Source organism: Phoca vitulina, unplaced genomic scaffold, assembly GCF_004348235.1.
Source record: "Phoca vitulina isolate PV1807 unplaced genomic scaffold, GSC_HSeal_1.0 scaffold2, whole genome shotgun sequence".
NCBI classification, from domain to species: domain Eukaryota; kingdom Metazoa; phylum Chordata; class Mammalia; order Carnivora; family Phocidae; genus Phoca; species Phoca vitulina.
Genome location: NW_022589705.1, coordinates 54,685,737 through 54,707,678, shown reverse-complemented (window position 1 = coordinate 54,707,678; position 21,942 = coordinate 54,685,737). Strand labels below are relative to the sequence as shown.

Sequence of the window (21,942 nt, the reverse complement as noted above, 5' to 3'; positions counted from 1 at the left end):
TGGATCATGTGTGTGTGCGCACAGGGTGTGCCAGTGATAAGGGGAACCTTAGCTTTCATCCTCTGCAGGGGAAAGAAATTGGTAATGCCTAAAATTGAAAAGTTAGGAAGTAGCAATAGAAGTATGTTTGTTATGTAGACACACTGGGAAATACCAAAAGAATCATTTAAGAGAGCTGAAGATGGTTACCCTTAAAAAACTGAGGGCAGGGTAGGGGGACTGCTGCTTTAAATAAGTAGACTTGGAGACCCAGGTGATTCTTTAAAGTGGCTTACATAAATGACTTTAAGACACAAAAACTAAAATAGAAAATTTTTAAGGAAAAACATTTTATATCTAAGGAGGGGTTAAAAGAAAGATACTTAAGGGAGGGACCTAGTTTAATTTTTTATTTCTTCCCTTGACATGCATCACTATAAAAAAGTTAAAAGTAAGTAAAAAGCAGGGAAGGAGACAGTCTTTGTGGGGATAGTAAAATTTTGGAAAGATTAGCCCAGCGAGGTCTCACTGATAAAATAATGATGGCGGTGGGAGGGGTTGTGCTTGGAGGGGGGCCCAGGGAGGAGGGAAGGAGGCGGGGAGAGCTGAAGGACATGAAGGAAGAGGTCACATGGATACCTGGAAGAAGAGCATTCCAAGAAGCACCAGCAGGGAGTGAAAGGACCTGAGATGGAAGCACGCCTGGACTGTTCTGGAACAGTGAGGAAGCTAGTGCAGCTGGAGCCAGGCGGGGGAAGGGCAGGAGCAGATTATGGAGGATCTCATGTGCCATGGTAAGGATTTTAGGTTTTACCATGAGTGGGCCTACCCCTGATATTTGTGGGGTCCATGGCAAGAATGTAATTGGAGGATCAGATACCAAGTGTTTAAATATCTAAAAGCGGTTAAGTCAAGCTAATAAACTACTATAAAAAATATGTTCTATTCCCGTACCTTGAGGAACACACATTCAAAATGACCCTGAAGGCTGGGTCCAAAATTAGAATTCTTGAATTCTGCAATGTGTAAGGTTGCAGGGAGCCTGCCCACCTCCTGCCACTGACCTGCTGTCCACTCCCTTCTCCTCCCATCCCTGGCTTAGCGGGCACTGTGAGGGGCCTTGTGTGCATGTATCCAAGGGAAGAGATCCACACAGGCCCCAGGAGCAGGTTCAAAGGTGTTTGGGCAAGGAATTCCATTATCCCAAATACCCAGAGTGCACTGGTAGGGGCACAGGTTCTTAGGAATATTCCTTCAAGTTCCACAAGAGAGGAAGGCATGCAGCCAGAGGCAAACCAGAAAAAGGTCTTCTAAATGGATGAGGCCATGGAAGGAGATTGGATCTAGGAACACTTCTGATTCTGAAGGAGGTTATGAGTTACCAAAATAACTAACGAGGAAAAAGCATTAAAGTGAAATTCTGTGGTGACAGGGCCTCATTTGATTTTCTTTGTATCTCACAATCATCCATTGAGCATTAAAAAAAATTTCATTAAAGTAAACTGAAAAATCAAGAAAATGTTTCACAACTATAGCACTGAAGTAAACAGAAAGTCAGAGCCTCAGCTAAATGGCACCCTACTGTCCGAACCCAGCTACCTTTGAGAGCGGAAGCTGCTATCAAGCTTTACACTGAGACAGCCAGCACAGACTGAGACTGCCCTGGCAAAATGGGGACACACAGGCTACTCTTGCTCTAGCTCCTGTACAGCCACGGTGATGTCCTTGTCCAAGGAGAAGCTGCTATGTGAGGCCTACTGTATCACATGCCTACGACGTTCACTGGGGTCAGTAAAGGGGCGAGTGTGGAGTCCAGCACGTAACAGCGGGTACAACTGAGTGCAGCAAAGAGAAATGCAAAGCAGCAAACAAAGGGAAAAGCAGAATGCCATCGAATCTTCTATATTCAGCAAAAGCTCTTCTCTCTCCCCTAAGTTCTTTTTCAGTATTTTTACATTCAGCCAATATTTATAGAACACCACACTGAGTGAGGTGCTAGGCACACATCAGTCTGAATAAATAGTCATGATCCCTGCCCTCACACAATTTACTCTGCATTTCCCCATTATGGGGCATTTGAATTGTTTCCATCGTTTTTATTTTATTTGGCTTTAATAAATTACCCTACAGGGGAGCCTGGGTCAATCAGTCTGTTAAACGTCTGCCTGCGGCTCAGGTCATGATCTCAGGGTCCTGGGATCAAGCCCCATGTCAGCTCCCTGCTCAATGGAAGCCTGCTTCTCCCTCTCCCTCTGCCCCTCCCACCACTCCTCCTCTCTCCCTCTCAAATAAATTCTTTTTTTTTTTTTAAAGATTTTATTTTATTTATTTGACAGAGAGAGACAAAGCGAGAGAGGGAACACAAGCAGGGGTAGTGGGAGAGGGAGAAGCAGGCCTCCCGTGGAGCAGGGGGCCCAATGCGGGGCTCGATCCCAGGACGCCGGGATCACAACCTGAGCCGAAGGCAGACGCTTAACGACTGAGCCACCCAGGCGCCCTCAAATAAATTCTTTAAAAAATTTTTTTAAATTACCCTATGAAAATCTTTGCTTAAAGAAAAAATGTTATAACTTCCATTTGGATTTACTTGAAGTACACCCCCCAAAATAGAATGACCTGAACAGAGTATAATTTTAGTTTATATAGAACCAAACTGCTTTCTATCAGAAAGGCTTTACCAGCTTATAATGTCTTCAGCATATAGGCCTACCTAAGTTATTCATAATCAGTATAACATAAGATTTAATGATTTTTATCTAGATAACCATATCATTTCAAACCTCAGAATCCTTAAGAATCATCAGCTACAGTTTACAGATTGAGCAAATCGAACCCCAGAAAGGTTGTGACTGGCAGGGAACAAAAAATTGCTTGGCAAACACTTACTGCAGCTTTATTCACAACTGCCAAAACTTGGAGCAACCAAATGTCCTTCAGTAGGTGAATGGATAAATAATCTGTGTTATATCTAGACAGTGGAATATTATTGAGTGCTAAGAAGAAATGATCTATCAAGCTATGAAAACACATGAAGGAAACTTAAATGCATATTTTTAAGCAAAAAAAAAAATCTATCTAGAAAGACTATATAGCATATGATTCCTACTATAAACATAACATTTTGGAAAAGGCAAACTATGGAGATACCAAAAAGATCCATGGTTGTCGGGGCTAAGCAGGGAGAGAGGGACCAATAGGCAGAGTATTTTTAGGGCAATGAAACTACTCTCTCTGTGTGACACGGTAATGGTGAATACAAGTCATTATATTTGTCAAAACCCACAGAATATACACCAAGAGTGAAGCCTAATATAAACTAGGGACTTTGGGTCATAAAGATGGGTCAGTGTAGGTTCACCTTTTGTAATAAATGCACCATTCTGGTGCAGGACTTTGACAGTGGGGGAAACTGAGCAGAGGCAAGGGGTATATATTTCTCCTGTACCCTCCATGAAATTTTGCTGTGAACCTAAAATTGCTCTTAAAAATAGTCTAATTAAAAAAAAAAAAATTAAGGGGGCATAGAAGCAAAAAGGCTTAGAAAAAAAGGGATTAGAACCCACTTCTGTTGTTTTTGTTTTTGATGCTTTTACATTACAATGCTTTTGTACTTTTTTTTGCACCACATTTTGTTTCTTAAGTAAATCTTTTACTTAAAAAAATGTCCTCTCGATGGGGCGCCTGGGTGGCTCAGTCGTTAAGCGTCTGCCTTCGGCTCAGGTCATGATCTCAGGGTCCTGGGATCGAGCCCCGCATCGGGCTCCCTGCTCAGCGGGAAGCCTGCTTCTCCCTCTCCCACTCCCCCCTGCTTATGTTCCCTCTCTCGCTGTGTCTCTGTCAAATAAATAAATAAAATCTTTAAAAAAAAAAAAAAAAAAAAATGTCCTCTCGAGATGTCTAAGCTATGCTTCATTGCTAGAAAAACTATATATTCTTCATAAAGTTTTTCTCTTAATATTTTTACATGTGATGTTTCTCTCCAACTATCTGTCAAAACAAAATTCTAGGGACGCCTGGGTGGCTCAGTCATTAAGCGTCTGCCTTCGGCTCAGGTCATGATCTCCATGATCCCAGGGTCCTGGGATGGAGTCCAGCATCAGGCTCCTTGCTCAGCAGGGAGCCTGCTTCTCCCTCTGCCTGCCGCTCCTCCCTGCTTGTGCTCACTCTCTCTCTCTGACAAATAAATAAATATCTAAAAAAAATAAAATAGTCAATTTCTTTAAAAAAAAATCTATTACAGACCATACACATTTCTATCAAATCTTCGTCTATTCTGCATAGTAAGATTTTATCACATACGTTGGTAAATTTTTATTTTTTACTTTCCTTTCCACATTTATTTTATTACATTTCAGGGTGTCAACATCTTTTATTTTTATAAATTCAAATCTATCTTATTAAATGCACTTATTAGTGTATTATGCTAAGTGAAGTAAGTCAACCAGAGAAAGACAATTATCATAAGGTTTCACTCATATGTGGAATATAAGATATAGGGCAGAGGATCAAAGGGGAAGGGAGGGAAAACTGAATGGGAAGAAATCAGAGAGGGAGACAAACCATGAGAGACTCTTGACTCCAGGAAACAAACTGAGGGTTGCTGGAGGGGATGTGGGTGGGCGGATGGGGTAAATGGGTGATGGGCATTAAGGAGGGCATTTGATGTGATGAGCACTGGGTGTTATACACAACTAATGAATCATTGAACACTACACCAAAAACTAATGATGTACTACATGTTGGTTATTGAATTTAAATTAAAAAAAGATGCTAACAAATGATACTTTTTAACCAGGTGAAAAAAAAAATAAACGAACTTATTAAATATCTCCTTAAAAGTGAGCAACATTTTCCCACTATACAACTAAAATATGCCTTTCCATTGCCTTTATTTTGTTTTCTGCATTTAACTTTATGCACTACACATAACAGGTACTTAATAAATGCATGCTGAATTTTAAAGAAACACCTATAGAACACAAACTATGAATAAATCATTATGATAAATGTCATAGGGAAAACACTGAGTTGAGAGAATAGGAGAAAGCAAGAATGTACTGTAATAGCAAAAACATACAGTTCCCAAGAGAGAATCCCAAGGAAGACCGGAGTTAAATATGGAATTGGCCAGCCTACAGATTCCTACTAGAAGTGAAAGAAACGAACATATACTGTTCACTTTCTATGTGCCTTCAACTGTGCCAGGTATTTTATTTATGTTATCTCTATTGGTGTTATGGTAGGAAGCAGTTCTGAAATTTTTAACCCAATATTATTTTACTTCTTTTGCCTATTATGACCTATCATGCAATCATGTAACGAATATTCATGAAGCATCTCAGAAACTGTCACAGGCACTAGGGAGACAGCAGTGAACAAGGGCCTTACATTCTGCAAGGAGGAGACAGACAATAAACAAGTAGTAAACAAGATCAATTTAGTTAAGTACATGAAGAAACAAAACCGTGAACTTTGTTAGAGAACGACTGCACAGAAGAAGGGCTATTTGAGACTGGGGGAATCAAGGAAAGCCTCCAAAGGGAGATGGTGTTTGGGTAACAAGAGCTGAAGGAAGAATATTTCAGGCAGAGAAGTCAGCAACTAGAGGAGCAGTGAGAAGGAAACAAGCTCAGTGTGAAATAACTGGACTCAAGGAAAACCTGGGGAGGAGGGACATGTGAAAAAGTTGGAGAAGGAAGCAGTGGCCAAATTACCTGACTTAAAGACAGCGGGAGTTTGGATTTTTATCCTGAATTCGAGAGATGCCACTAAAAGGTTTTACACAGGGAAACGACATTTAAAAGATCATTCCGGCTACTGTACTGCAAACAGGCTGTTGTTAGGGGATGAGGTGAAAAACAATAGGAAGATTAAAATATGAGATGACTGTAGTTAATCCAGGCGAGGGATGACGGTGGTGGAGAAGGGGCAGTAGACAAGATCTTCTTGTGGGTAGGATATAGAGAAGGAATCAAAAATGAGTCTTGAGTTCCTTCCTCTGTGTTAACAGCACTGCCTTTATTACGCTACCCATGTATCTAAGGATAATTTACTTGTTCCGAGTAAATAATTATTGTTACCTAGTACTGTACTCTTTGCTGGTTAATGACCCCAGTCTATAAATTCTTTTAAAAGTGGTATTTTTATCAATTTGTCAAAACAAAATGTTCACAAAATGAATCAGATAATTAACAATGTCCCTTTCTATATTTTGAAGCTACAGTTAATTATTCACTGAATAACTGTTCTTTAAACTTCCGAAAAATTCTCCAAAGTAAATCCCCATCAGGGCTAGGTGCTCTTTTCTTTGCTAATTTGTTATGACTCTGGGTTTGTGATACAGTTGTTTTTATTTATTTGATTTAATTATACCTTACCTCTTCAAAAATTAATTTGAGGAGGTACATTCTAGTTACAATTTCTACTTCTAGCTGTATCCACTTTGGCAGTTCTCTCTCTCTCTCTCTCTCTCTCTCTCTCTCACACACACACACACACAGGCATGCATACACTTTAATTACTTCTGATTTTGACCTGAGTCATTAATTAACATCATCTACCTAAAAATAATATTCTCTCAAGTATTTTGGTTTTCCTGCATGTTAATTATCACAGCTCTTCTCCTGACCCTATTTACCTTTTACTCTTTGTCTAAATAAATGACTTGATAATTTTCACTTTGACAAAATTTCTGAAAAAAACCAACTATTATAATTTTATTTCTGCTTAATTTTATTTTCCCTGTCTGGAGCACACTATGTGTATCAATTTTGTTTCTCTTTTTCTGTCTAATATAGACATTTAAATTGGTAAAGTTTTTTTTTTACATATAGGTTTGACAGCAATCCATGAAAATACAACTACAACCATTACAAATTTTTTTTATTCTAAGGCAGCTCTTATTGTTATGGATTTCTTGTCTTATACATACAAGAATTTTATTTTAATTTTCATGTGGCTGCCCATATTTTAATTTTTGTTATATTAATTTTAATATATTATGTTCTGATAATTTGAACCATAACATTTTTATATTAAGTATACATATTTTTGTTCAAGTTAATGACCAATATTTTTCTGAAAGATGTATGTACATTTGGAAAAAAATACATCTCTTTCTCAGCATTTAGTTTTTTGTCAGTTGAATCTTATTTATCGTACTTTCAACTCAATTCTTTATTAGTTCCTTACTTTATCTGTGGTTTTCTAAGAATAGCAGGGTGCAAGCTAGCATCACAATCATATATAAACAGAATAAACTACAAATTCTATCTAATTCTTGATCATCTGGATTCTGGAAGGAGAACTCCAGCTACTAAGTACTTTACTGATATATTGTTCTATGTGTTCCATGTGTTAAGGGATCTTCTATCTTCAAAGAAAGAAAAGTGGGTTTCGCTAGATAGCATACCAAAGTGTATTACTTCCACTGGTTTTTTTTGTTTGTTTTATTTCTTTTACCCTAAACTCTTACACTTCTCCAAAATCTAAAAGGTAAGATCTAAAGTCATTCTTACTCATATGCATCTTTATATTTTCTCTTTACACTTGGCAGCTTATAAAATCCTATCTCTGCAATGAAGATTAAACACTTGGCAAATTTAAATATCTAGGCATTGTTATTTCAGGGCATCTCAGGCATGATGCTCTGGGGTTCTAAAAACCCATCTTGAGAAATGTTATCTAAATCAAACGTGTTACAGAAACCACAGTCAAAGAAATTAAGACATAAATGAAGGTACTGGTGTTTTCTACTGTTCTATGTAGCTTGATTTCATGTTTTTCAGTGTTCTTCCATTTTTCAGACTTTTTTTTAGCTTTGGGTGTTTTAATTTGGCTGTGCTATGTTCCTTTATCTCCAGCATCAATGAGTCTTTGCTCTGGGGCATCAATTCTGTTCTTCACAGCCTCCACTGAAAGTTTTACAGCTTGTCTGCTGTATTCACAAGTTTAGCAATTTTCTGGAACGGATGTATCTTACATTTGTAAAGTCATTCTTTCTTCTTCTGTCATTTTCAATGTAGTTAAATCAGCCTTCTCATGCCAGCTTCAGGGGGCACCTAGGCTGTCCTCTCCAATGTAGGAAAGCTTTTAAATTATACCTGAGATTTGTTTTTTTTAGATTTTTTTACTCTTTGAAGCTTATCTTACTGGAAGAAAATGGGCATTTCAGAGGCTTTTTGTTGTTGTTATTGTTAGATTTAGTTTGGATGAAGGTCTTTGTGGTGTTATTAGTTAAGGACACTCATACACAAAATGTCTATTAAATACAATTACCTATGATCATCTTTCCTTTCAACTCTTATTAAAATCTTTCTGATTTTTTTAAAAATCTCTCCCATCTACCTCTTACATCTACTCTTGCATAGGAGAAAAATGTGGCTGCAACATCTTTTCTTCCATTAGATTTAATTTGGCTGGTCTGAGTTCCTTCTTCACTGTTCTATATAGATTCCTCCTGAAGACGCACACACAGGTTAGCCTTTTGAGACAGAGGACAATGATAGTTCCCCTCAATCAAAGAAACTTCTCGGGTTGTTGAAAAACTGGATATTTATGGAGTGCTAAATCATTACCCTACAACCACTTGCTGGCCAGACGAGGGAAAACCATATCGACAAAGGAAGGGGCAGGCCATCACCACCCAAACCCCTGATCAAATGTGGCATCACTAAATGTGAGCAGCCAGATCAAGAGAATCCTGATGTAAAACAATATGAAGCATAGCTGCACTGCCTATAAAATATTCTTGCCAAAATTTAACTTCTGTTTACAGGTATACAGAGAAACAAGTGTTAAAAAAAAAAAAAAAAGAGAGAGAGAGACCACAGGCCCAAAATAGACTCAAATGTGGTAAGCCCCACATCAGCAAACCAAGACTTAACAGCTAACCTAACTGCAGTTTCAACCTCTTCCAAAATGGAATCTTAAACCAGTAAATCTGGAATTTCCCAGTCAGCATTTAGTGAGGTAATCTGCCAGATAGACCCCTTCCGTCCCACAAAGAAAGATGAGGTAACTCCTCTTTCCTTGTCCCTGCCCCTTACTGCTTACAAAAGTCTCTCATTTTATTGAATTTTTTGGAGCTCCTTTCTATTGCTAGAAGGATGCTGCCCAATTCACAAACTGCTGAATAAAACCAATTTGGTCTTCAAATTTACTCAGTTGAATTTTGTTTTTTAACACAAATTAGATGATATCACAAAAAAGCAATCACATAAATCTAGAATGTGAGGCTAGATTTATTCAACAAGTCAACGGCATATTTAAAAACAAACAAAAACAAAGGGAGGGGGCACTGTTCTGAAGTCAAAGAGACAAGGGACAAAATAATCAAATGCAAAACATGAATTTGATGGATCAGGATTTGAATAAACCAACAGTAAAACTATATTTTGAGACAGAAAAATCTGCATATGGACAGGATATTTATTTTTAATAAGGAATTACTATAAATTTTCTTAGGAATAATAGTATAACTGCGGATGAAAATGGTACTACTTTCTAAAATACATATTGGAGTAACTGGGGAGAAAGCCCTCATGTCTGGCATTTACATTAAAATTCTAATGGGAAAAAATAAGAGGAGATTCAAATGAAGCAAGTTACAGAACGGTTGATACTAATGAATGTGAGCGGAAAATGAGGATTCATTAAATTATTCAAATTATTCTCTATCTTTACATGTGTTTTTAAGATTTATAATAAAAAAATTCTTTTAAAGATATTTTTCCTATCCTCCATTTTCCTGTCATTTCTGCATTTCTGTGACTTCATTCTTGATTTTATATCTATACCTTTAGTTCAAAATAATTCATGAAAGGTTTAAATGTTTTTCCTTGAAGGGGTACAGAAAAAGTCTCCCTAAAACGTGCCATTTTGGCACATAGACTATTTTGAGTTGAAAGCAATAAACCCCAGTGGGTTCAAGAGAAGATTTTGCTCCTCTCTTAACTACCTAGAAGAATATAAATTGGGGGGTCTTTCCCAGAATAAGAGTTATTACCAGAAATAAATTTTATCTGAGTGACCCATCTGTATGAAAGAGCAAACATCTCATTACCAAATATCTGCTCTTCTTCTTACTGCCCTGGTGAATTGCTCTCCTCCCCTTTGAAGCCCCAGGGCCTTATCCCATTCCTTAGTGCAGAATGGCATATATACTTCATTTTACCTGTCTTTGAATCTCTCATGTATGTGGTGTTCCCATATGTACAAAATTAAATTTGTTTTTCTCCTGTTAATCTATCTCATGTCAATTTAATTTAGACCAGCCAGAAGAACCTTTGAAGGGTAGATAAAAATGTTTTCTTCCCAACATCCTGAAAAAATGAAACCAATCCCTTTATACCCCACTTGAAGCTCTCTCCCTTAATTTCTATAGGCAAGCATACACTTCAAAAAAAAAAAAAAAAAAAAAGCCTAGGATTTTAACTAACCTCAATCAAAAACTCACTGGAAACAAATTTAACAGGAATGAATGAGAACAGTAGTTTGTTACTTTAAGAGAAAGAAAAGAAATACAATAAGGATAATGGCTATGTGGCTACTTACAAATAACAAAACAAAAACTTCTATTTATATATTAGCCTTATAGGATGATTTTAGTGTCTTTACTTGAAAGGCAAATGGATGACAATAGAAAATAAAAACAGAAGAAACTGTGAAAGACTTTGAAATGGGCAAAAAAGAACACTGGATATCCTATCAAGTGCATCCTTGAATGTCACCTCTGCCTTTCAAGGCCTTAGAGCTGTTTTACAACTCCATAATCTGTAGAAAACTAATAACAATGCAAATAATACAAGTCTGCAGAAATGTAAGCGAACTGTCTCGTGGAATGCAAATTGATCATTGCCTCATGAATAGATCAGTTTTCCATCTGTCTGTAAAGTCGGTTCAGCATTCCTGATTGTCTATATACCTATGGTTCTGAAATTCTCCCGTGAGCTAGCTGTAACATATTACTGGCTCTCTCAGTAATAATAAGTTAAAGAAAATCTCAGATATTGCTCATCTTATATTTGTGTAAGTCACAATTTTACCTTTAAAAATGTTTTACCCTCAGTCTCATAAAAATGTTTTCCCTCTAATTCATTTCATTTCCTTTCATAATAAACTGCAATGGAAATTGGAATCTGACTAGTTTTTGAAGTGGTCTAAAAAAGTTAATTATTTAAGTAACTCAAAATTTTAATAAATACAAAAAATTTAAAAATTAAGTCCACCTTGACACATGTCAATTTTCCTCTAGAATGATAAATAAGAAAAAGTTTTCAAATAAATTTTATAATCAACCACTCCTGACACAGGAGAATAATAAATTATGAAATGGCTGTATTTATTCCCAATAACAACCAAAGTATTTATGAAACTGCTGGTACACATCAGGATTCTTCTAGGCACTTCCTATCAAGTAAAATAGCAATTACTTATTCATAAAAAATAAAACCACAGTAATTAGGTTTAAAAAAAGAAAAAAAAACAAGAGAAAAAAATTAATGGCCAGAGAAGCTTCATAATTAGATTAAAAGCTTCCTTTGAAAGTAGAAACCAAGTCATTTCAAGAGAAAAAAAAAATCAACTCCATTTTTCAACACATTTTTCTAAAAATATCATACTTTTCTTTCCCCCTAAAAGCAATTTTTTCTAATGGCCCATTCACTTCAGCCTCAAGTAGATACACATCACATGCACCATAATATTTTTTTAAGGTTTTAGACAATGTTACTGTCAGGCTTCCTGGCTTTATATGATTCAGAGGCCAATTCAATTACAGTAGCTGCTATGATATTTGCCTTTTCCTCAACACTCTCCATGTCAGACAAAATGAAATTCTGTAAGGTGAACAGTGTACGTTTGTGTACACTGGCCAACAACGACATTTCACTTCAATGTTAAACATTCATATTTTCTACTCATGGGATGTATAATATTAATGATTTATGCATTTACTTCGTCGAATTATAAATGCATAAGAATGATTTACAAGATCTCAACCCCCAGATTCCTGAAAGTTTAAAGAATTCAAGATAAAATGAGATTAAAATGAATGCATTTATAGCCTGCCAGTATCTATAAAAACTGAATGCAGTAAATTTGAACACCAAGATTTAAAAAACAGTTTACAAATAAGGCTGACGTTGAAAGTCCTAAGAGTCATTAAAAAATAAATCCTATTCAAAATTATTATAATAACATAACCCTAAACAACAGTAAGGCCAAATGAAATGTTTTTCCTATACATTCTATCATTCCCCAACTCCTTCCCCCAACCAAGAAAAGGATGGCAGAGAGTGAGTCAGTGAGAGAAACAGAAAATAAAAAATTCAGTCTAAATGCTTCCGGTTGTAAAATAAATCTTTCAAGTAAATTTCTATCCTGGGTTATCATACCATTTCCTTTATTCACATCTATTCATCCATATTTTATAACAATCTTTACAGAAAGAAAGTTAAATAAGGGATCTCTTTCAAGGACAACTTATGTTATACATAAATTTAAAATCTGAACAGTGTTAAGTATAATCTTAAAACTGTCATAAAATTAAACATCAACAGGTTGATTTAACATCTGTTCTTCAATTTTTCACCCAAGTTGTTATGGTAACCAAAATGCGTGGAATATTTGTTTCCTAAATTTAACTGATTACTTCAAGTAAATAAAATTATAGCATATCATCTCTTATTAACTACAAATATTATTAATACTATAACCCTGTATTTATCATTTTTAAATGCTGGTAGATTACAGGATTATATTTAACTACGTATTTATGCATGCTTTATCTCAGAATACACATTAAAAAATAGCAAAGGTGTAGTTTTTTCTAACTTGGGGGCATTTTCTTGATTTTAAAAGCAAAACAAAACAAGGAACTAGTCTATTTTCTGAACAACATACTATATTAAAATACTTCAAAATTATATTTTAGTGCTTTGTAGAGAAGCTATAGATCACATTCTCTCCAAACATAAGTCAATCCTGTTACTCCTCTAGTGCTCTGCTCCAACTTTCCACTGGTGTCCCACCTGTGACCAAAAGCCAAAGTCCTTACACTGGCTTCAAAACCCGCACTCTCCACTTTCCGTTGCTTACCCCATCCAGCCACATTGGTCTCCTTGCTATCCCTCAAATACACCAGGCTCACTCTGACCTCAAGGCTTGGTACTTACTATTTCTTCTGCCTGGAAGGGTGTTCGCCTAGGAAGTCACATGGCTCATTCTTTCATTTATTTCATTCTTCCTTCAAATACCATCTTCTCAGTGAAACCTTCTCTGACTAACCCCATTTCAAACAGCTGTTCCAGGACCTTGACCACCTCTGCTCACATATTACCTACCCACTATGGAGTGGACTGTTCCCCCCTACCCCAGATTCTTATGTTGAAGCCTTAACCTCCTATGTGATGACAGTATTTGAAGATAGGGAGATGAGGTAATTTAGGTTTAGAAGAGGTTATGAGGGTGGAGCCCTCATGAAGGAATTAACATGCCCTTATAAGAAAAGGCTAAGTCAAGTGTAGTATCTGTTATCAGTTTGATAAGAAAAGGAAGAGACACCAACACACTCACTCTCTCCACCAGGTGAGGACACAATGTTTTAGAAGACAGCCATCTGCAAGCCAGAAAGACCTCACCAGAAACTGAATCTGCCAGAAAAGTACTGGACTTCTAGCCTTCAGAATTATGAAAAAATTAATTGCTATTGCTTAAGCCAGAACCTTGACCTTGGACTTCTACCCTTCAGAACTGTGAAAAAATAAATTTCTGTTGCTTAAGCCACCCAGTCTCTGGTATTTTGCTACGGCAGCCCAAGCTGACTAATACATTGTTCTTCCTTTATTTTCTTCATTAACACTCATTACTGACTAGTATACAATATATCAGTGATCTATTCTATACATTACTAATTAATGCTATTTATTGTCTGTCTCCCTTTACTGCATAAGCTTCATGAGGACAGGGATTTTTGTGTAATTTGTTCACAACACTTGTAACACCTATGGTCTGGCATAACACATGATCAATAAATATTTGTTGAATGCACCAAGTATAGATTTAAAATATCTTAAATCTTGATATGCTATGGTAGGAAATAATACATTTCTTTGATGATATTCAGGGAATCCAGTAAGAAATAAAAAATACACAATCTTCAATAAGTTAATTTTTTTAAAAAAATCAAAATTATCAAGATTTATCATAGAACCAAAGAATCTTACTTTCCTGATTTTCTTGATCTTTTCTCCTCCTATAAATCTGATTTACTACAGGCTCAATCTTCTTCCTACCAATTAAATATGTAAACTACTTTATACTGTTAACCTCTGTCCAGGATCTTTTTCTCTGTTTACTTCCTAAGTGAACTCATCTACTCTGCTTCAACTATCACCTTTTTCAGGTGACTCTGAAATCCTCATCTCTTGCCTAGATTTCTCTGTGTTCTGGTGCTGTATTCCCAATTACCTCTGAGATGTACATCAATTCAAGCATACTGTCAGGAGCTTTAGGTAGAATATAACACTGTATTCACGTAAATGAAGGGAAAAAAAAAACCTTAAATAAAATTTAACTACAACAACAACAAAAGTAGTCCTTAGTAGTAGTCTATAGACTCAGATAATTCTATATATTGCCTGAGGAATCACTTTGTTTCATTATAGAAATTAGAATGGTAGGGAATTCCAATCCCCCTCATGCTTATCACTACTTGACATTCTAATTAACAGTATACTCTTTCACTATCAGCTTCACTTCAACCACTGAATTATTCCCAATATTGTAGTAGAGTTTTATTGCTTTCAAATTGAATTTAATCACTTGGGGGTAAAATGTAAGAAATTATATGAGGTTTTCAAATTAAGTTTCTGAACTAGGATAGTTTATTTTTAGAAGAAAAAAAAAAATCTCCCAGTGTTTTTCATCATTGGTTCCCAAATAACATATTTGTTTCTCCAACCACTTTTCCTCATACTCACTAATCAATTCATTATTATTTTAAAGACTTCTCTACAGCACATTTTTTACAGAATATAGGACAAGCTTCAGACGAAAGGTGGCTAGAATTCATTATCCAGCTTAAGCAAGCCATATATTTTTAGAATTTCACTGAGCAAAAATGCAAAGAAAGGAAATTCTAAAAGAAAACCATGTGGTTATTAGGAATTAAGAGATAGGCTAAACTTGCCAGGGCAGTAGAAGGGCCCTGGGTCGTAGGTATCACTGAGAAGACTCTCAGAGCCAGTGAGCTTCAGTACACATCAATTACTAACACAATATAATCCCAGTCCTATGTTGCCCTTTTAAGATGAATTATTACTATATATTATATCAAGTAAATTTCACTGTTATTTCTTTCTCAAATATTTTTTTCTTCGAATTAGGAGTATAAATGAAATATATTTAGGAAAGGTCTTAAGAACCCATGTCTGGCTATTCCCAATGCTCATGAAAGGTACAAAGTATGCCCAAGCTGTGGACAAATTCTGTTATCATCCCTTTCAAAATATATCCAAAATCTGACCACTTCTCTCACTCTCTTCTGTCTCCATAATGTCTTACCAGGATTTTTGCAAGAGCCCCCTAAATAGTCTCCCTGATTCCACCCTTGCCCCACTACAGTCCACTCTCCACACAGGAGCCCCAGTGATCACTATAAAGCACATGAGTCAGGTCAATTCACTCCTCTGCTGCTCACACCAGACCTGAGTGATGAGGGAACTAGCTTCCCTCATCACTTGAAATAAAAGACCTTACAGTGGTCTAGAAGACCCTTCATGGTCTGGTCCCCCTACATCTCAACCATTCTCCCCTCCTCCCTTACTCCATTCCACCTCCATGTCTTCCTGGCTATTCCCTGGACACATCAAACATACTCTCACTTTAGGTCCTGTGCACTGGCTACTTCCTCAGCCTAAAAGACTCCCTCCATATATTCACAGGATTTGCTCCAGGGCTTTTCCAGATTCTATTCAGTGAGGCTCTCCTTGACACATGAACACAGACTAGTAAACCTTCTCTGCTGCCCAGCCCTCTCTACTACCTTTAACCTGCTTTATATTTCCCCCTCATGCTTATCACTACTTGACATACTACATGTATGTTTGTTTGTTTATTATTTGAATTATCTAATTAAAATGTTAGCTCCAAAAAAGCAAAGACTGTTTTGTTTTGTCCTTGCTCATTCCCCGGCAACAGAACACAGAACAGTAGATTAGAAATGAGTATCAACAAATACTGATCACATAAACAAATGAATGAATCTTGCGATTGTTTCTCATTCCAAACTAGATGCTGGCTATTATTACTTCAAATTGCATACCACAACCTTTTTACTTTTCTTGTAAGTCATATTCCCTGTTGTATTAAGAATCAATCTGTACTTATCTTAGCATGAAAGTATCAAGAACCATGTCTTATTTCTCTTTGTACCCCTGTACTTACTAGCATCATTTCTTTCTTATAACAGGAACCCAATATATCTTAAGCTGAATTTGAAGTCATACTGAAAGATAACTTTTATAATACACCTGGATCCCTTTTTATCCTTTAGCAAACAGACCAATACCAATTCTTAAATTCCTAAAGAATAGTCTGCTTTTATAACTAATCAGCAAATTTAGTTCAAGTGAAATAGAAGAGAGATGTAGCCTGGCTTAGACATGCCTGACATCCATCCTGTACCAATGTGATAACTACAGAAAACATCTTGAATGAAGTCAAAAGATTTTCAAAAGATAGTAAAAACTACTTGAGAGAAAGCTGCTTCAACTTGATCCACTGAATTCTACCAAAAAAGAAAGAATGCCACACAGCACATGCTTTATAAACAAATAAATAACCAAAAAGCAAACTAATACAAAGAGATTTTTTTTCTAAGAAAACAAATTCCAGCATCACTATCAAAATTAGTAATTAATTGACCCCAAAATTTTGCACAGTTCATTAACTGGTATTTTTAACAAGCTTTTTAACAAAGCTTAAATCACCAAGAAAAGACTAAATTATGATCAGTATGTATGAAAAATACATACTTTGAGTTTTAGACTTTTGCCAAATCAGTTAAAATTAAAAGGTATGATTCTAAAAAGGTTAAACTTTCACCATCAAGAAAAGTCAACTAAACAGCAATTTATTCCCCAAGACTTGTGGACAAGCAGGATTTTTACTTTTCAGTCAAATCCTTTAAAAACCGAGAATCCATAATTACAGTGATCAAAATATTTGATAGGCTAGACTAGAACTCTCTTTTTCTAAACACAAGAAGCAACTACATTAAAAATAAATGATACAGTAAAAACAATGTCTTGCCTTATACAGCGTTAGCTCACCTGAGGTATGAGTCTATCCAAGTGCTCAGCTCGATTTCCATGAGAAGGGTGTGTGGATAACCATTCTGGCAACTTGGGATGGCCTTGGAGGCTATCTGCAAATTCCATCTGCTGCCAAAATACTGAACTGGCTCTGACATCCACACAAGCCTAAAACCAGAATTAATTAAAAAAAAAAAAATGAGCTTAGTTAATGAGAACATTTTTTAAAATTTAAATCATTATGTTTTAAAACTATTTTCTATCATTATTTGCAAATGACATATCTGATAAAAGGCTAGTATCCAAAATGTAAAAAGAACTTATAAAACTCAACATCCAAAAAACAATCCAATTAAAAATGGGCAGAAGACATGAACAGAGATTTATTTCTTCAAAGAATACATACAGACAGCCAACAGACACAAGAAAAGATGCTCATCATCACATTATCAGGGAAATGCAAATCAAACCTACAATGAGATACCACCTCACACCTGTCAGAATGGCTAAAATCAAAAACACAAGAAACATCATGTACTGACGAGGATGTGGAGAAAAAGGAACCCTCGTGCACCACTGGTGGGAATGCAAAGTGGTGCAGCCACTGTGGAAAACTGTATGGAGGTTCCTCAGAGTTAAAAATAGAACTACCCTACAATCCTGCAATTGCACTACTGGGTATTTACCCAAAAAATACAAGAACACTAATTCAAAGGGATATATGCATCCCTATGTTTATAGCAGCGTTATTTATAATAGCCAAGATATGGAAGCAGCCCAAGTGTCCATTGATCAATGAATGGATAAAGAAGATGTGGTTTAATACACAAACACACAATGGATTATTACTGAGCCATCAAAAAGAACAAAATCTTGCCATTTGCAGTGGCATGGATGGAGCTAGACAGCATAATGCTAAGCGAAATAAGTCAGAGAAAGACACCATAGGATTTCATTCATGTGCAATTTAAGAAACAAAACAAGGAAAGGGAAAAAAATAAGAGAAAGACAAACCAAGAAACAGACTCTTAACTATAGAGAACAAACTAATGATTACCAGAGGTGAGGAGGGTGGGGGGAAGGGTGAAATAGGTGATGGGGTAAGGAGTCCACTTATCATGATGAGCACTGAGTGTTGTATGGAACTGCTGAATCACTAAATTGTACACCTGAAACCAGTAGAACTCTGTATGTTAACTAGAATAAAAATAAAAACAAAGAAAAAGCAAATGAAAAAGCAGTAAGAAACAAAAAATAAAAGTGATTGCAATGAAAAAAATATTTTCTTGCATTTTAATAAAAGTAGAATGTGCTCATTGCTTTAAAAAAAAACTCATACAATATGGTATTAGAGAAGCCCAAAACTCTCCCTATACAGCACTCAAAGATAATCCCACTCCCAAAGATAACCCACTATTTTCAGTATGACAGGTAATAAGAACACATATTGAGGACAAAAATCTTCCACGCAAATTAATATTTTGTTTTCATAAAAATATGGATTTAAAATCTCATTATTAAACTGTACTACAGAAATTTTATTCTTAATCTATATCACTAGAATAATTATAAGACTTCAAATAAACTTAAAGAAATTATATTTTTGTTACATTTTTAATGTTCGTATCAATTTATCTACTTTTCCTCAGTGTGTGTGCTAAAGAACATATTTAAGTCACTCAAAATACCTTATAAAAGTATATCTTCTTTTAACAAATAGGATACATACGTCTTGTATACGTGTGTATAATTCCATTAGACAGTCATACACATATACTTATCTACACAAAGAATATTTCTGGAAGGCAATTGAAGAAACTGTTAATAGTAGTAGCAACCCTAAGAGTATAAGTGGGATGTTTGATGATGGAGAAGGAGGACTTTTATTTCTGAATTATATAAACTATATTATTTTTATAATATAACTACTTCTAAATCCTATATAGGGTGATTAAGTAAATATTATTATAAGCATGTTCAATTTTTTTTTTTTTAAAGATTTTATTTATTTATTTGACAGAGAGAGACACAGCGAGAGAGGGGAACACAAGCAGGGGGAGTGGGAGAGGGAGAAGCAGGCTTCCCGCCGAGCAGGGAGCCCGATGCGGGGCTCGATCCCAGGACTCTGGGATCACGACCTGAGCCGAAGGCAGACGCTTAACGACTGAGCCACCCAGGCGCCCTAAGCATGTTCAATTTATTGACATTTCTAATTTTTTCTATGAGAAGTGATTGGATAAAGTGATTATATTTCCCAACTAGTTTACTTTTGAGTAAGACAATTAAGAAAAAACTTACACCGTACTGACTAAAATGTGCTATCAAAGAGCCTTAATGTGCTTTCAGCCTTAAAACAGTGAGATTGTGACACACAAAAAGGCAAATACACAATATCATGCTGACCTAGTCAACATCCATGCCACTCTTTAACACACACCATTAAAATATTTTCAAATGCTGGAAAATGAGAAGAAAAAATAATTTGAAATCCAAGTAAATTTTATTCAATGTTTAAAATAATACAATTATTTTTACTGTGGTAAAATACACATAACATAAAATTTGCCATCTTAACCATCTTTAAGTGTACAGTTCACCGGTATTAAATACATTCACATTGCTGTGCAGCCACTACCACCAACCATCCCCATAGCTCATTTCGTAAAACTGAAACTCTATACCTATTAAACAATTAATTCCCCATTCTCCTCTCACCCCTGTCCTGGGTGACCACCATCACAAATTCTGTCTTTATGATTCTAACTACTCTAAGTACCTCATACAAGTGAAATCATACAGTATTTGTCTTCTTGTGACTGGTTTACTTCACTTAGCATAACATCCTCAAGGTTCATCCAGTATTATAGCATATTGCAGAATTTCCTTCCTTTTTAAGACTGAACAAAATCCCGTATGTCTCACATTTTGCTTATCCATTCATTGGTCAATGGACACTTGGGTTGCTTTCACATTTTAGCTACTGTGAATACGCTGCTATGAACATGGGTATACAAATACCTTTCTGAGGCCCTGCTTTCAATTCTTTGAGGAATATATCCAGAAAGGGAGCTGCTGGGACATACGGTAACTGAATTTTTTTTTTTTTTTTCTGTGAAACTACCATACCATTTTCACGATGGCTTACCATTTACATTCCCACCAACAATGCACAAGAGTTCCAATTTCTTCACGTTTTCACCAATATTTGTTAATTTGTTATTTTGATAGTAGCCATCCTAATGAGTATGAGGTATTATCTCATTATAGCTTTGATTTGCATTATCTAATAAATCAGTGATGTTGAGCATCTTTTTGTGTGCTTAGTGGCATTGAGATATCTCCTTTGGAGAAATGTCTACTCAAGTCCTTTGTCCATTTTACAATCAGACCTTTTGTGTTGTTAGGCTTTAAAAGTCCTCTGTAGGGGCGCCTGGGTGGCTCAGTCATTAAGCGTCTGCCTTCGGCTCAGGTCATGATCCCAGGGTCCCAGGATCGAGCCCCACATCAGGGTCCCTGCTCCGCAGGAAGCTGCTTCTCCCTCTCCCACTCCCCCTGCTTGGGTTCCCTCTCTTGCTGTGTCTCTGTCAAATAAATAAATAAAATCTTAAAAAAATAATAAAAAATAAATAAAAGTCCTCTGTATTCTGGATATTGATTCCTTATCAGATATATGACTTGCAAATATTTTCTCCCATTCTGAGGGTTGTCTTTTTACTGTGGATGGTGTCTTTTGATGCAAAAACTTTTTTTTTTTATTTTCATGAAGTCCAATTTGCCTAATTTTTTCTTTTGTTACCTGTATCTTTGGTGTCATATCCAAGATATCATGACCAAATCCAATGTTGTGAAGCTTTGGTCCTATATATTTTTTCTAAGAGTCTTATTGTTTCAGGTCTTACACTTAGGTTCCTGATCCATTCTGAATTATTTTTTTGTATACGTATTATGTAAGGGTCCAATTTCATTCTTTTTCTGAATATCCAGTTTTCCAGCATCATTTGTTGAAAAGACTGTCCTTTGCCCAGTTTCCATCCTTGACAAAAATTATTTGACCATATACGTGAGGATTCATTTCTGGGCTCTCTATTCTATATCTTTTTATTATGTTAATCACCATACATTACATCATTAGTTTTTGATGTAGTGTTCCATGATTCATTGTTTGTGCATAACAACCAGTGCTCCATGCAGTATGTGCCCCCTCTGTAATACCCATCACCAGGCTAACCCATCCCCTCACCCCCCTTCCCCTCTAGAACCCTCGGTTTGTTTCTCAGAGTCCATAGTCTCTCATGGTTCGTCTCCCCCTCCGATTATCCACCCTTCATTTTTCCCTTCCCACTATCTTTTTTTTTTTTTCTTTTAACATATAATGTATTATTTGTTTCAGAGGTACAGGTCTGTGATTCATCAATCTTACACAATTCACAGAGCTCACCATAGCACATACCCTCCCCAATGTCTATCACCCAGCCACCCCATCCCTCCCACCCCCCACCACTCCAGCAACCCTCAGTTTGTTTCCTGAGATTAAAAATTCCTCATATCAGTGAGATCATATGATACATGTCTTTCTCTGATTGACTTATTTCGCTTAGCATAATACCCTCTAGTTCCATCCACATCGTTGCAAATGGCAAGATTTAGT

At 36.1% G+C, this 21,942-nt stretch overlaps 1 protein-coding gene across 3 annotated transcripts in view; it reads right to left on the bottom strand.

Moving 5' to 3' along the window:
* Window positions 1–21,942, bottom strand: part of OMA1 (OMA1 zinc metallopeptidase) — a 79,594-nt gene that overhangs the window by 1,133 nt on the left and 56,519 nt on the right. For all 3 annotated transcript variants that reach the window (XM_032427931.1, XM_032427926.1, XM_032427917.1), the window contains one exon: window positions 17,313–17,462. In XM_032427931.1, the coding sequence (XP_032283822.1) occupies window positions 17,313–17,462 (150 nt within the window). The remainder of the gene's footprint in view (window positions 1–17,312; window positions 17,463–21,942) is intronic.